The sequence below is a fragment of the Phascolarctos cinereus genome, unplaced genomic scaffold (assembly GCF_003287225.1).
Source record: "Phascolarctos cinereus isolate Bilbo 61053 unplaced genomic scaffold, phaCin_HiC Scaffold_4;HRSCAF=312, whole genome shotgun sequence".
Classification (NCBI taxonomy): domain Eukaryota; kingdom Metazoa; phylum Chordata; class Mammalia; order Diprotodontia; family Phascolarctidae; genus Phascolarctos; species Phascolarctos cinereus.
In genome coordinates this window covers 52,443,186-52,458,492 of record NW_027555847.1, presented here as the reverse complement: position 1 = coordinate 52,458,492, position 15,307 = coordinate 52,443,186, and the positions used below count along the sequence as shown (strand labels likewise).

Genomic DNA, 15,307 nt, shown 5'->3' with positions numbered 1-15,307 from the left:
TGAGACTCACCTTCATCAGTAAAATCAGGAGACTTGGACTTGCTGATCTCTAAGCTCCTTCTGGGTTCTAAAGTCTAGCATCTCTTGTCTTGTGGCTTCACACCTCAACCCCTGAGACCATCACTACCAGAAGGTGCCTGGCACATAATAAGTGCTTAACAAACGATTGCTAAATGAATGAATGAAGGTAGATTATTCTGAACCAGGAGTATGCCCCTACCTCCTGACACTGGGAAAACACAGGAAAGAATAGTGTTGGAGGTCTCAGCAGTAATAATAAGCAACTACATTTGACTGCTTACCATAAATGGAAAGAGTGCAAACAGAAAGAGGGTGGATAGCTGGGTGGAGCACAGGAAACAATGACTTCTGAGATGGCAGGGATTGTTGGCAGGTGTCAGTAAGGGGGAAGAAGGAGAGAGGGGAATAAGCATTTATTTGTCACCGATTATGTGCCAATGTGCTAAGCACTTTATAAATATTTCATTGGATTCTCACAACAACTCTGGCAGGTAGGTGCTGCTCTTATGTCCATTTTACACTTGAGAAAATTGAGACAAACAGGAGTTAAGTGACTTGCCCAGGGTCACACAGCTAGTGTCTGAGGCTGAATTAGAACTCAGGTCTTCCTGGTTTTAAGCCCGGTGATCTATTCATCCCATCAACCAGCTCTTTACAGTTAGAAGAATGCTAATGAGGGTAAATAAAGGATGTTTTCTGCTGGTGAGCAAGGCTTTCTCCACAGAATCATGGCAGTTAGCTGGTTAACTTTTCAAAGATGGTGCCTCTCACGTTAGCTTAAAGCATAATCAAATGGCCCAGATTTCATATTCTAACCTTTACTTATGCATCAAACTCAGATTCCTGACCCATGTATGCTCTGGCCCAGAAATAATTAGGAGGGCTCTGGGCCTCTTCAGTTATACTAAGTCCCAAAGTACCAACTTTATGAGCATCAGCTACTTTAATGATATCCAACAGAGCAGCCATGCTCAATGTGAAAGTTTGCCTAGAGTATATCTGTTTGACACTAGTCCAGTTCATCTAATTGGGGCCTTTACCTTTGCTCTTCTGGAAGAAAACCAAGTCCTAGGAAACTTGAGGAAAGAAATCTCCACAGGGAGACCCAGTCTTATCTCCTAGTCATCTCCACATGGCGGACTCTGATCCTCTTGCTGAAAGGATGAATTAACTAGCTTCCCGGGTTAGGGTGACACAAGTACTCTGACTTTCTCTGCCATTTGGCTACTGAATATATTCAATGACGCTTCATTATTGTCAGGAGTAACACCTATTATAAAGGAGGCTTCTATTCAGGGAAAGTAATTAGGAAATAATTGAGGTAGAAAAAATTCCTGCAATAAAGCATTTTAAAAGTAATGTCTTTGAGGTAGATGACAATTTATTTAATTCTTATTCATTCCCAAACCACTAGAATACTCAAATAACTAATTTCTTTTCCCCAAGTTACTGTACAATGACTGATATTCATAAGGATTTAAGGTAAAAGACCCTGAAGTACTAAATGTAAAAAAAAATTATGCTTGTCATGTCATAGCTAGTACTGCATATTTTAACTGCATTTTTAAAAATTTGGTAATCTACTTATGATTACACATGTCCTTCTATTTCTAAGAAGTAACCCCCTCGAATTCCCTCCCCTTTCTTTCATATGGATAGCCACCCTTCTTCAAGGCCAGGCTAAGCTCCTCTGGCTGAGACTTTCTGATGATACCACCCCAGGCCAACTTCACCTTTCTCTAGTTCTTGCCAGGACAGTCTGGACATGAAATTCAATGAATGCTGTCAACCAATAGTTTTGCTTGTTAATCTGCTTCCCTAGCTTGTAAACTCGTGAGAAAGATTATAGTGTCCTATCGAACAGCACAGTGCTGAGCACAAAGTCATGCCCCCCCAAATGTTGACTGATTAACCAAAATATTCAATTCAGAAAAATTCAAACTTCAAATGAGATAGTGGATGAAAAGCACTTTGCAAACCCTGTAGCACTAGAATAAATGAGCTATTATTTCTCCAATATTCTGAACGGAAATCTCCTGTATTTCAAATGTCAAGAGATAAAAACCCATACCCACAGTGACCCCACAATGAAGTCAACAGCATGTGGCTGGAGACCAGGAACCAGGTTTCCCATTTCCAGTTTCTTGCTATATACCACACTGACTTATTTTTCAAGATCTCACTCATTTCTTTTTTTTTTCCTTTTTATTTAGAACTTAAGCTCCAAATAAAACAGGTATTTCCACATACATGGTAGGCCTGAAAAGAAGACTGTACACACAACTACAGAGCTCTATTATGTACAGGTTGCTATTCTTTGTTTCACCTGTTGACAAGAACAATTTTGGGAATGGGTACTTTATGCTACTCTAAATTTCATCAAATACAAAGCACAAATGGTCAGGGCACAGTTGAATTTTATTGAGTTCCTTTCGGAGTCATGATTCTTGGCATCAGAGACCACAACCCATAGTTACTTCCTTCCTAGAAAGGATGGAACCCGATTTATTACCAGCTTCTGCTTGGCCTCTGTTTGTCCTCTTGGCTGCAGGAAAGGAGTTGAAGGTATGGAGGGAAGGAGTAAAAGAGATAATAAGTAGGAGATGCAGAGGATAATCCATCCCTAAGGGGAATCCTGAAGGGCCAAAACCTCATTAGCTCAAGCTACTGAATTAGACCATCCAATGTGGCCAAGGGAACTTCATCTAACTCCAAGAGTCTTACATCAACAGAGCCTTTCAAACACGCAGGTGAGGGAGGTAGGAAGTGTTTCCTGGAATCACAGCTTAGTGTGAACCTGCTGCCAACCTTATTAGGCCAGAGGCTTGGAGAATATTTCAGGACTAGTCCCTCTACACTCCCACTCTTCTCCATTTGAGGCCCAGCCTCCCCTCCCCCCTCCCCCAACCCCATGCCTGCCCCCAATTACAGCCCATAGTCCATGTGTCAAGCTTCATTTGCGCTTCTTCTCTTTGTGTACTGGTGAACCAAGAGTCTAGTAGTTTCTTACTATAGTAGAGCTGCCAGGCATGCACCTGGACAGCCACTACCAGCACCAGGTACATGATGGCGACAGCAGAGATGCCAAAAATGACACGGTATGCCTTGCCGTGGAGGTACAGCTGCTGAGCGGCAGGAAACATCTCCATGGTGCCATAGATGAGAGGGGCAATGGAGAACAGCCCCGTGCTGATCATGGAGAGCACCAAGTAGCTTATGTTGTTTCTGGGGAATGACAGCAGGCCAAAGCCAGAGGGCACAATGCTCAGCAGGTAGGGGTATTCCCACTGGTAGGGCATGGCAACTTGATCGTAGGACAGGAGCTTCAGATGCCCCCACACACATCTGGGCTGCTAACAGGAGCCAAAGACCTATGTGAATGTAGATCAGCCTCTTAATCTCAGTCTTGAAGGTAACACTGTGGGGCAGAGCAAAAGAAGAGTGCATTTAGTGTCTAGGGAATACTGGGAAAGGCCCTTTCTGTGATACGTGTACATTTGTTTCTGTTTTGGCTTCATGCCCCAGTGGGAATGAAGCTGGTGAAGAGATGCATAACAAGATTGGGAAGTCTGTAGTGAAAAGCTTAGGGGTCATTCCAGAAGCAATGTGGGCAGCATAGGGAGGCATTTTACACACACATGACCTACGAGAAAGGGCAGGTTTGGATGGGCCACTGGATAGAATTTTAAAGAGGTAAGGTATAATGAGAATGAAAGTAAAATTAGGTGTTACCAATCTACTAGGGAATTCCCACTTTCCTTACAAAATGTAAAACTCCTTGAGGGCAGATTTGTTTCATTCTGTGTATTTTTATCCCCAGTGACTAACCTAAGGCCTGGTGAATAGTAAGTGTTTAATAAATTGGGGTTAATGATTAATTATAGGATCATAGAATTTAAATAGCTGGGAGGGCCTTTAGAAAGCACCAAATCTTGCTCACATCTTACCTCCCCTATTAGACAATAAACCTGGACCTCACAGAATAGGAATTTAATGGGTTTTGGTTGGATGAATAGAAGGGCAGTCTGGGTCAAATGGATGGGGGATGGGGGGAGAACCCAAGCATAGGTCGGAGGTCAAGTCCTTGAATGGCGAGTAAACTTCTGACAATCCCTCCCGGTCCCACCCCTCCCCCCACGCCCAAAGGTGGAGAAACTCCCAAATACGGATCATATTTGTATATGAAGCGGGTTTTGTATTCTTTTGGGGGGGAGGGGAAGTGGATGAAGGGAGAGGTGAGGAAAAAAATAAATGCTTAAAAATGAACATTGAAGCGAATTTGTTTTCTATTAAAAAAAAGCAAACACTCAGGAAAAGGTGAGCACTGGTGAGTGGTCAGGCGTTTGAAGGAATGGGGGGAGGTGGCCTAGCAGGAAATTTTTAAATGGACACAGGATGAATGGAAGGGACTTTTCTGGGTGTCAATGGCTGGGCGCATGCGGGGCCCCACCCGAGGAAAGCCCCCACCCCTAACCCCGCCGGGGGGGGAGGGGCTCGATACACGTTCCCGGATGCAGCAGGGTCGCCCCTCCCCCACTCCATCCCGCTACATCCCCACCTCCCCCAGCCCCGGACCCGCAACGGGGAGGCCCGGCCAGGGGCGGGGCAGCCGGCAACAGGGCGCCCCACTCCTACCTCATCTGGTAATGCGAGGCCACGCGCTCCCGGTGCCGATAGTCGCTGCCGTCAGTGCCCGCCGCCCGAGGCCCCGCGCGAGACGCCATCGCCCCAAGCCCGAGCTGAGGCCCTAAGAGCTAGCGTGAGAACGAGGCTGCCCACCCGACGGGCTGTCGCAGCCGAGCGGGAGCCGAGACAAGCCGAACGCGGCCGAGCGGGAGCCGAGACAGGCCGAATGCAGCCGAGCGGGAACCGAGCCCGGCCGAACGCTGCCGAACGGGAGCCGAGTCGAGCCGAGCCCAGCCCCTCCAGCTCCTTCTCCTCCCTGCGGAGGGAGGACTTCCGGTCTCTCTAGGCGCTTGGAAGACCAACTCGGTGATCGTGCCTTGTGCATGAATAATCCTTTGCTCTCTGTGTTCGCACGTGGATTTGGGGATGAGGCTTATGATTTCTGCCCTGGAGCTGGGGGAAACTATTGCTTTGTAATTCCTTCAGGGACGTTGCGTCTGAGCTTCCAAGAATCTATGCCTTGATCAAGCACAAGATAGTTTTTGGCCTTGGGAGTTTACCCAATTTTGGGGGTGTGACTGGAGAATGGGACGAGGCAGGGAGGGATTGAGGGGTGGGGAGGGTAAGAAAAGAACGGGCAGGTTACAAGCGTTAGAGGTGAAAAGGACCGTTATCTAGTCCAACATCTTCATTTTCCAAATGAAGAAACTGAGTCCCTGAGAGGTGAGGGGAAGTTAATAGCAGAACTGGGTTATGAACTCAGGTCCTCTAGAATTCAAGTCCACTGAGCCGGCACAACTGGGTTGGGATGAGCGAGTAGCATGTGCACCACCACCATCATTTATTTATGCCTCCCTCATCCCAAGGCCAGATTGAAGTCTTAATAGGCCCTGGAAATCCCTGTTTCCTGTGCCTTTTGCTGGATGCATTTTCATAAAAGTATGTGATTTTGCGTGATATGTGATATCTTGAGAGGCTCATCTGTGGTATTAATCTTTCACTTTATATAAAAAAAAATCAACATTTTGACATGACTGCTTCTTTATGTACACATTATGCCTATCCTTACTATAGCTAATATAATTATGTATTATATATAAAAGGCAGGCATAGTATATATATATATTTTGTTGTTGTTGTCCTCGTTGTTTAGTCACGCCTGACTCTTGTGACAGGTGGACCATGCTGTCCATGGGGATTTCTTAGCAAAGATACCAGAGTGGTTTACCATTTTCTTCTCCAGTGGATTAAGGCAAATGGAAGTTAAGTGACTTGCCTCACAGATAGTAAGTATCTGAGGCTGAAACTGAACTCAGATCTTCTTGACTCCAGGTCCAGGTGATGTAAAAGCAAACAGTGCCCTAAAAGCTAAAAGCTTTTTTAAGGAAACAAATTTTGCAATACCTTGGGAGGCCCCTCCTGAACTTGAGAGCATCCTAGAGTCTCTTTCCCTTATCTTGAGATACCATAAAACCTCCTCCCTATCCTGGACCATTAAAATGCCTTGTCTCCCTCATCATGAGTCATAAAATTTCACCTGTCTTCTTTATCCTGGGTCCCCTATCCTGTCATCCATCTTCCTCATCCTGTGTCATGACAGTCCCCCCCCCTTATTTTGTAAGGTAAAACAGACCCCTATCCCTCTGTAAGTTGCTAGTCCTCTTTCCAGGACAATCTGATGCTTTTGCATCAATAAAGCTTCCAGTGGTTACAGGGAAGGTCTAAGTGAATTCTTTCACACCTGAACCAGCTCTCCCAACTCTAAACCTCAACACAGGGCTTTATCCACTATGGCATCTAGCTGCTTCTTGTGTGTGTCTGTGTCTGTGTCTTTGTATATACATTGTCAACAGGAAATCACATCACAAAACATACATGGAAAACTGGGTTTATTACAAGTCTTCGATTACAATAAAGGAGAGACATCAATCCCCTCCTAAATGGGAGTGTCATGGGAGGAAGAAAGGACAATTCCCTCCCAAAGGGAGGAGAACTCATGAATAAGAAGATGGCAAAAGCAAAATTCTTTTCCTTTGGTAACCCCAAGACTTCGAAGACGTGAAGGTCTGCTATTCTGCAAAGCTGCCAGTTGCACAAACAGTTTCTCAGTCTGGTGCAGGCTGACTTATGCCTATCTTGACTCCCGAGGACACACAGAGAGTTCTAGTTCAGCTTGGGGTGCAAATAAATTATGTCAGCTAGGGGACAGGGGTGTGCTTCATCCTCCACACATTCAGGGCCTCTTGCGTACTCTGAGTGTAGTGTTTCTGGAAAATGCGTCAACTCAAAAAGACAAATTCAGGAGACTCTTTAACCACACACACACACACACACACACACATTTTCCTTAGTATACATGGTGCTGGCCAGCATGTTAGAGAGGCCACTGCCTGTGAACAGGGTTGGGATTTTTAGATGAGTATGGGTGCCTCAGAGATGGTCTGTACTTATATTATTTTCCAGACAGTGGTGAAGGTGATCAATTAATATAGAAATCATAATTCCCTTCTCACTATCAACCTTTACTTGCTGTTGGTCCAAAACAAGGGGAACAGCTGATTTCCATTTCTGAGAACATCTGCTGGCTTGGCACTGTGGCATCTATGAGCTTCAAAAGAAAGAACATATTTCTGTGGCTTCTGCCTCAAAAGCCCTCTGCCAGCAATGGTGTATCAGGGTAAAGAGAAGTAATTTCAGAGGAAATCTGTATTGGCTACTATGGTGTTCAAGGAGGACTAATACCTCTGGTGTGAGGGCTTGCTGAGTCCTTTTCAGGGCTGCTCATCCACCTTTGGTGTCTACCGGCACTTAGCTCTCACCTGTGACTCCAAGAAGCTATAATATGCACATTGGTCCCACTGCAGTAAAACCGTCTTGGCAGGCCAGGTTAAACCAGGTTGAGGGAAACTGACAATGGCGTTGGTGAGTTAGGGAGCATATCTGTCCCAAGTGTGAAGACTTCCCTCCCAGAAAAATGGACGGATGAGAACAATTTGTTCCAGTGGCCATGAAGGTGGCTAGGGCAAGCGTCATGGAACACTGAGAGCTTGGACAGGTTAGAGTGAACCAGAAGATGCTAAGGTCATCCACTGCATCCTGGGCCATTACCAGTCTTCCTGACTTTTGTCTTGCCAGCGGACTTCTGATGACTCAGGAAGAGAAAATGAAGCTGATGACTTCGTGCAACTCTGGCCTCACTTAAATCCAATTTATGCATGAGTCAGGACATCCCCCATGATGTCAGTGATGTCATTGGCCCTCTCCAAAAAAAGAAGGACAAACAACAATAACAACAACATCAGGGTAAAGGCATGGGCTGTCCATAGGCACTATGAGTTGTGGTTAGGATAAATGAAGACTTGGCTTGTACTATATGGATAGTAAGGGGAACTATATTTCTGGTGTTACTTTTTCTGTAAGTTTTGGTTCTATCTATGCCTTTGGGGTTATGGACCAGGGCTATTCATTTTACCTAGAAGTAGAAGATGCTTATGACTTGGCCCAGAGAGCCATCTACTAGACTACCTGTCAGGACGTCTTCTCAGGAAGCGTGATCAATCTCTACCACATGGGAGAGGATGGCTATAGCCCTGCTCCAGAAAAAATGCAGCTGATTTGAATGACAGATATGGGGAGCCACTCTCTGAAGGAGGTTGAGAGGTTGGCTTTCTTGGTTAATACATAATTATATAAAATGTATGGATATAATACTATGTATGTATATACACACATACATACATACACATACATACACACACACACAGAGGCAGTGAGGTGGCACAGTGAATAGAGTGCTGAGTGTCAGGAAGACCTAATTTCAAATCTAGCCTCAGTTGTATGACCCTAGGCAAGCCACTTAACCTCTGTTTGCCTCAGTTCTTCATCTGAAAAATCACTTAAGCGGCTAAATGATGATTCCATGTTCTGTTCCCTATCAAAAGTATAGCCCAGGGCTCAATCTCAGATCCTCTTCTCTTCTCTTCTCTTTCTTCTCTTCTCTTCTCTTCTCTTCTCTTCTCTTCTCTTCTCTTCTCTTCTCTTCTCTTCTCTTCTCTTCTCTCTTCTCTATAGCCTTTCATTTAGTGAACTCATCAGCTCACATGGTTTCAATTATTATCTTTGTGTCTATGACTCTCAGATTTACATGACCAGACCTCATCTCCAAAACCAAACTCATCAGCTTTCTCCTATAAACCTGCCCTTTCTCCAAACTTTCTTATTTCTGTTTAAAGCCTCCACTGTTCATTCTAACTCTTCATGTCTCATCAGTCGACAACTTTTTCAATTTAATCTCCATAATATTTCAGATGTGTCTTTGTCCTCCTCACTTACTTGCCCATCACACTAGTTCAGGAACTCTTGTCTGGACTATTTCCATAGTCTCTCAATTGGTCTCTGCATCATCTCTCTCCTATCCTACCCTTCCTCCACATTGCTGCCAAACTGACACTACTGAAGCACAGAAATGACTATATGACTCGAGAAACTACTTCCCCTAGTCATAGAGATTAGCAGCTTCCTACTAGGATGAAATGTTTGTCTCTGTCATTCAATGCCCTTACAATCTGGATCTAATTTATCTTTCCTGTAATTATTTTTTCCCTTAATTTATGTGACTCCTCCTCGCCCATTTTAGATTTCAGTTAAATTGACCTCCTTCATATTTCTCCTACATAACCTTTTATTTCTCCCCATTACACAGGCTTTCCTCCATGCCTCACCTCCTCTCCTCTCCCTCTTCACTTCCATCTCTTGGATCCCCAATAACTACATTATACAACTACAAATACAACCCTCCCAATTACTTTGCATTTACTTATCTGTATAATTAGAATTTAAGCTCCTAAAAAAGAATGTCAGATCCTTGAGGACAGAGACAATTTCTTTTTTATCTTCTTATCCCCAGTCTAGTAAATGCCTTGAACATTATAATTGCTTAATAAATATTTGCTGAATGAAAATGAGGCAGGGATTAATGCTGAATCCTCATTCTTCATCACCATGGTGTCAGTAATGTGATAGGCAAATTCAAACAAACTAAAAGGGCAACCTTGTCTAGGAAATACACTATAAGGCCTTTTATTTTTGAGAAGCCCCAGATATAATGTCTGTTGAGTCTGCTGGATAATGTGCCCTGCTGGGTGCTTGGCCCTTGGGGCCAAGTTCTGAAGGAACATACATGTACTTTCCTATATTTGGGAAGGGAGAGGAGAAGAAATGATCAGTCCAAGCCAATGCCTTAAGATTGCATAAGACTGAGATTCAGAAATCATGGGCTCCTCTAGGCAAAGAGAGCTTGCTGATGTTGGTGAGACTGTTGCAGGGAAGGTGTCAACTTCACTGTTACTGGTCTAGGAGAACACACTGTGTTCAAAGAAATATGGCATCCCGGTGTAATTTGCAGGGACTGCAAACTTTGTGAACAATGAGACAAAGTATCAAAGGTATCCATGTGCCCAAATGAGTCCAGTCAGCTCATCTCTCTGTCTCTTAAACAAGATATGAAATTCCTTGGACAAGTTGAAATCTTTGACAAAATGTAACCTTGCCTTACTCTAGCTTCTCTTTGCTCTGATGATGTAGCCCTTTGTTCTAGTGATATTTTGGCACTAATATAGATCTAAAATTTGACACCATATTGATGACATACGTGAACTTATGTTGATCCTTGAGCTATGCTTTTAAAGAAAGACTAGGAATGATTTGATGGTGAAGCATGCAAAGAGGGTACAGAATAAGACATACATTTTCAGTAATCACATTTTTCTTTTTTTTTTTGTTTGACTGTGCTTATTTGTCACAGTAGGGGTATGGAGGGAAGTTGTTTGGAAATGATAATGATGTTTAAAGAAAAGAATATCAATTTTTTAAGAGGAGACTAAGGACACTCATCCTCACAAAAGGGGAGGAGAGACATCACCTTCCATAAGAAAAACAGCAGACTTGCCAGAGCAGCATGCAGAAATCTGGCAGAAATTGCTACCAAAATTTCATAACAAATATTAGAACAAAGGGCCATATCAACAAGGCAAAAAGTACCCAGGATAAGGCAAGTTTATATCCTACAATAGGCAGGAAACACAGACCTACCCACTAAGGAATGAAAAACAGAGCCAGGATGAGAATTCATTCCCTGGAGAGAAGCCTGCATATCCACATAATTCAACAAGAAGAGCAACCTGGATCTACTGGCCTCATACCCTCTCTCGGCCCTTCTACAGGTACCATGAATTGTGGTGTACAAAATTCCTTGATGAAGGGATCATCAGAGGAGAAGAATGGTCTTGAATATTCACAGGCTTGGATATGAGTCCTTAGGTTTTTCTGTTGAGGTAAATAAAACCTGGCTTACATTCTATGGCTTGTTAGCCTAAGTACATGGGAAGGGAAGAGGAGTATTTATTAATGCCAGACACGAAGTATTTTAAAATATTATTTCATTTGATTCTCACAACAAACCTGTGAAGTAGGTGCTGTTATCCCCATTTTACAGTTGAAGAAACTGAGGCAACTAGAGGTTAAGTGACTTGCCCAGAGTCACTGGATTTGAACTCATCTTTCTGACTCCAAGCCTAGCCCTCTTTCCACTGCACCACCTAGCTCACTTGTGAGAGCCAAGGATCTGTGTTTTGTTTGTTTTGGTTTTTCTCCATTTTGAGGAGAGACCTAGAGACGAGTCAGATCCTAAAGTCCTCCAGTTTAACTCTGGATGTGGGCATGAACTAAAGAGATTATTGTGAAAGGAGCCCAAGACTGAGCCCAGTAGATGGGAGCCTAGGGCATCTCATTGTGAACCATGGATCAGACCTCTGTCTCCTCAGAGGGGAGAGCTGGGGTGGAGCTGTGACGTCGCTGCCCCTGCCAAATTCCTTCCCCCTTTCTAACTAAGCTAGTTAGGTGGTTTGGTGGGTAGAGTTAGGGAGGCCTGAATTCAAATGTTGCCTCTACCATTTACAAGCAATGTGATGCTGTGCAAACTACTTAATCCCTTTCAGTCTTCATTTCTTCATCTGTAAAGCGAAGGGTTGATGACCACCCTTCCAGTTCAAATTTGTGATCTTATGAATTCCTATGCTAGAACCATAGACTTTTAAGGTTGAAAAGGACCTCAGAGACAATCAAATCCGACTTTTACCTAAGTAACAACCCCTACAAGGAGTTATTCAGACTCTGCTTAAAGACCCCTAGTGAGAAGAAGATCAGCACCTTCCTGAAACACTTCAGAAGGCTGAAATTGTTAAGAAGTTTTTCTTTTCTCAAGACAAATCTGTGCCTTTACAACTTCTGCCCACTGCTCCTTGCTCTAGTCTCCTAGTCCAAGCAAAATAGAAACAAGCTGTCCTTCCTCCCCAGTACAGTTATCACATCCCTACACTCTCTTTTCTTCTATGGAACAAACTTCTCCAGCAATCCTTAGTTCTTGTAAGTCATCAGACAGTCCCGGTCTTTCTCCTTGGTGTGCTCTTCATATGTCAGTTTGATATTCAAAGCCCTTCACAATCTGCTGCCCATCTACCTTTTGCTCTGCCCCCACCCTCCTCCATGTACTCTTCTACCCATCGGTACTGGCCTCCTTGCTGTTCCTCTAGCAAGGCACTCCATCTCCCAATTCCACTTTCACTGGCTATCCCCCAGGACCTGAATTCTTTCCCTCCTTAACTCTGCCTTCTGGCTTCCCTGGCATCCTTCAGCTAAAATCTCACCTTCTACAGGAAGCCTTTGTTAATCCCCCTTAATGCTAGTCTTTGTTCCTGTACAAGTACTAATTGTACTAAATGCATTTGGGGTATATGGAAGTCTGTTTTACCCCATGAAAGGCAGAAAGTGCAAAGGACACGCAGAAATCCAGAAAGAATACAAAAAACATGAGACACTAAAATAGCACATCAGTATCTGGTGGGAAAGGAATTGAATTTAGGATCGCCTTTTTGGGCAACCCTCTGACATTCTGGTGAGTCCTTCTTTCCCACCAGTCTGTCAACCACACCCTGTGGTTTAGACTTTTCTCAGAAGGCAAACATACTTTGAAGCCACTGAAGAAACAATTCCATTCCCATTAGATCTGAAACGTCCAAAGAATTTGCTGGCTTTCCTCTCCAAGTAGAATTCAGTATAGGAACTGACATCCTTGGGGTATACATCTAGTGTCGAAGAAAAAAAATATTATTACTAATATTGCACTCTGTTCTTAAAGGACTCAAGTATTCCAGAAAATTTGTATTTAATTTATCATTATCCAATATATTTCTAGCTTGGAAAGATGTTGAAATTGGCATAATCCTCCAAGCCCTCCAATATAACTTTCTGTCCCAAAATAAAATGAAATAACATTTATAGAAGGTGACAGATTAGTCACTCAGCTGAACTCTCCCAATATCCCCCTCCAAACAACTTTATAATAATGCATCAAATCAAATTTTGAGTGGCAGAACCAACAAAAAGTTAGAGTGAGACAATTTTCCAGCCTAAGAAAATGTAAGAGTTCTGGGGCTGTGGGTTGGAGGCCTGTCTGGAGCTCAAACATGCTATGGCAGCAACACCAGCCACAGTAGTTGCAACTGTAGCAGCTTCGGTAACTCTTAGCCAAAAACAGTAACAGGGTCAGACAACTGGTCAGAAAGAGATTACAGGAGACACTTTACTGGCACTGGGTGCAGCTGGAACTAATTAGCAACTCTTACACAGTTATGGATCACAGTTCCAGGGTGGAGCGGAGCATGGTCATAAAGGAGCAGAGGCCCTGATTACAGTTCTGAGGCAAAGAGAAGCACTAGTGGCTGTAGGGGACCATGGGTCTTTCCTGGGAAAAGACCAGAGCACAGACTAGGAGACCAGTACCCATAGCTCTCTTAGGATCATACCACCTTAGAAGCACCCAAAACTTGCAGACCTCCAGAACTAGCTCTGAAAACAGCAACACAAAAAAGCCTGAAGCTTGGGACAGTGCCTTCTTAGCCTTAGCTGAGCACAGCCCAACTTTAACATCAAAATTCAGAGTTCAAAAAATAGGTTGGAAAAATAAGCAACCAACAACAACAAAATTTGACCATAAAAAGCTACTATGGTGGCAGGGAAGACTAGGACATAAACTTAGGAGAAGACAACAATATGAAAAAAGCCTCAGAAAATAATGCTAATTAGACTCAAACCCAACAAGAATTCCTGGAAGAATTAAAGAAAGAGATAAGAGTGGAAGAGGAAAAATTGGGAAAAGAAATGAGAATGAGGCAAGAAAATTATGATAAGAGAATTAACAGTTTGGTAAAAGAGGCACAAAAATCCACTGAAGAGAAGTACTCCTTAAAAATGATATTCCAGAAAGCAAAGGAGCTAGGATTACAACCAAGAATCACCTACCCAGCAAAACTGAGTGCAATCTTTTAGGGGGAAAAATGAATATTCAATGAAATAGAGGACTTTCAAGTATTCCTGAAGAAAAGGCCAGAGCTGAATAGAAAATATGACATTCAAACATGATTCAAGAGAAGCATAAAAAGGCAAACATGAAAGAATAATTATAAGGTATTCAATAAAGTTAAACTGTTCACATTCCAAATGAGATGATACATGTAACACCTAAGAATTTTTATTATTATTAGGGCAGGTAAAAGGAGTTTACATAGACAGAGAGCATGAGTATGGGTTGATTATATTAGAATGATTTCTTTAAAAAAAAGGGGGTGAGAAAAAGGGATGCACTGGGAAAAGGGAAGGTAGAGGTAGAATGGGGAAATTTTTCTCACATAAAAGAGGTGCACAAGGAAGAGTTTTTACAATAAAGGAGAATGTGGAAGGGGGTGGTGGGCAACGCTTAAACCTCACTCTCATCAGAATTGGTTCAAAGAGGGAAGAACATTAATATATATCCATACACTCAGCGTTGTATGGACATATAATTTACCCAATAGGGAAACACGAGGGGAAAGGGATGAGAGAAAAGAGGTGGGGAGAGGAAATGATAAAAGGGACTGTGGATTAAGAAAGGCAGTGGTTAGAAGCAAAATAGAATTTTGAGGAGGGAAAGGGGAGAGAGAGAGAGAGAGAGAGAGAGAGAGAGAGAGAGAGAGAGAGAGAGAGAGAGAAAAGAAAATCAGTTGGAGGGAAATACACAATTAGAAATCATTACTGTGAATGTGAATAGGATTAGCTCACTGACAAAATGGAAGCAGACAGCAGAATGCATTAGAAACTAGAATCCATTTACAAGAGACTTACTTAAAACAGAAAGACACATGCAGAATTAAAATAAAGGGTTGGAGCAGAATCTAATATGCTTCATCCAAAGGAAAAAAGGCAGGAGTAGCAATCACAATCTTAGACAAAGCAAAAGGAAAAACAGACCTAATTTAAAAAGATAATCAAGGAAACTATACTATGCGAAAAGGTACCATAAACAATGAAGTAATATCAAAAAATTTTAGAACAAGTTTCTCTGAGAAAGGCCTAATTTCTCAAATATATACTGAGTGTAGAACTGAGTCAAATTTATCAAAATAAGAGCCATTCCCCAATTGATAGATGGTCAAATTATATAAATAGGCAGCTTTTAGAAGAAGAAATCAAAACTGTCTATAGTCATGAAGGAATGCTCTAAAGCACTATTGATTAATGATTAAATTAAAAACAATTCTGAGATATCACCTCACTTATCAGAAATGAC

At 42.8% G+C, this 15,307-nt stretch overlaps 1 protein-coding gene across 1 annotated transcript; it reads right to left on the bottom strand.

The window, feature by feature from the left end:
* Positions 1-2,421: 2,421 nt before the first annotated feature.
* Positions 2,422-4,956, bottom strand: JAGN1 (jagunal vesicle mediated transporter 1). Its single transcript, XM_020980991.2, is given in 3 exon segments — positions 2,422-3,356; positions 3,358-3,439; positions 4,657-4,956. Coding segments are annotated over 3 exon segments (654 nt in total). The 5' UTR covers positions 4,746-4,956; the 3' UTR covers positions 2,422-2,873.
* Positions 4,957-15,307: the final 10,351 nt, after the last annotated feature.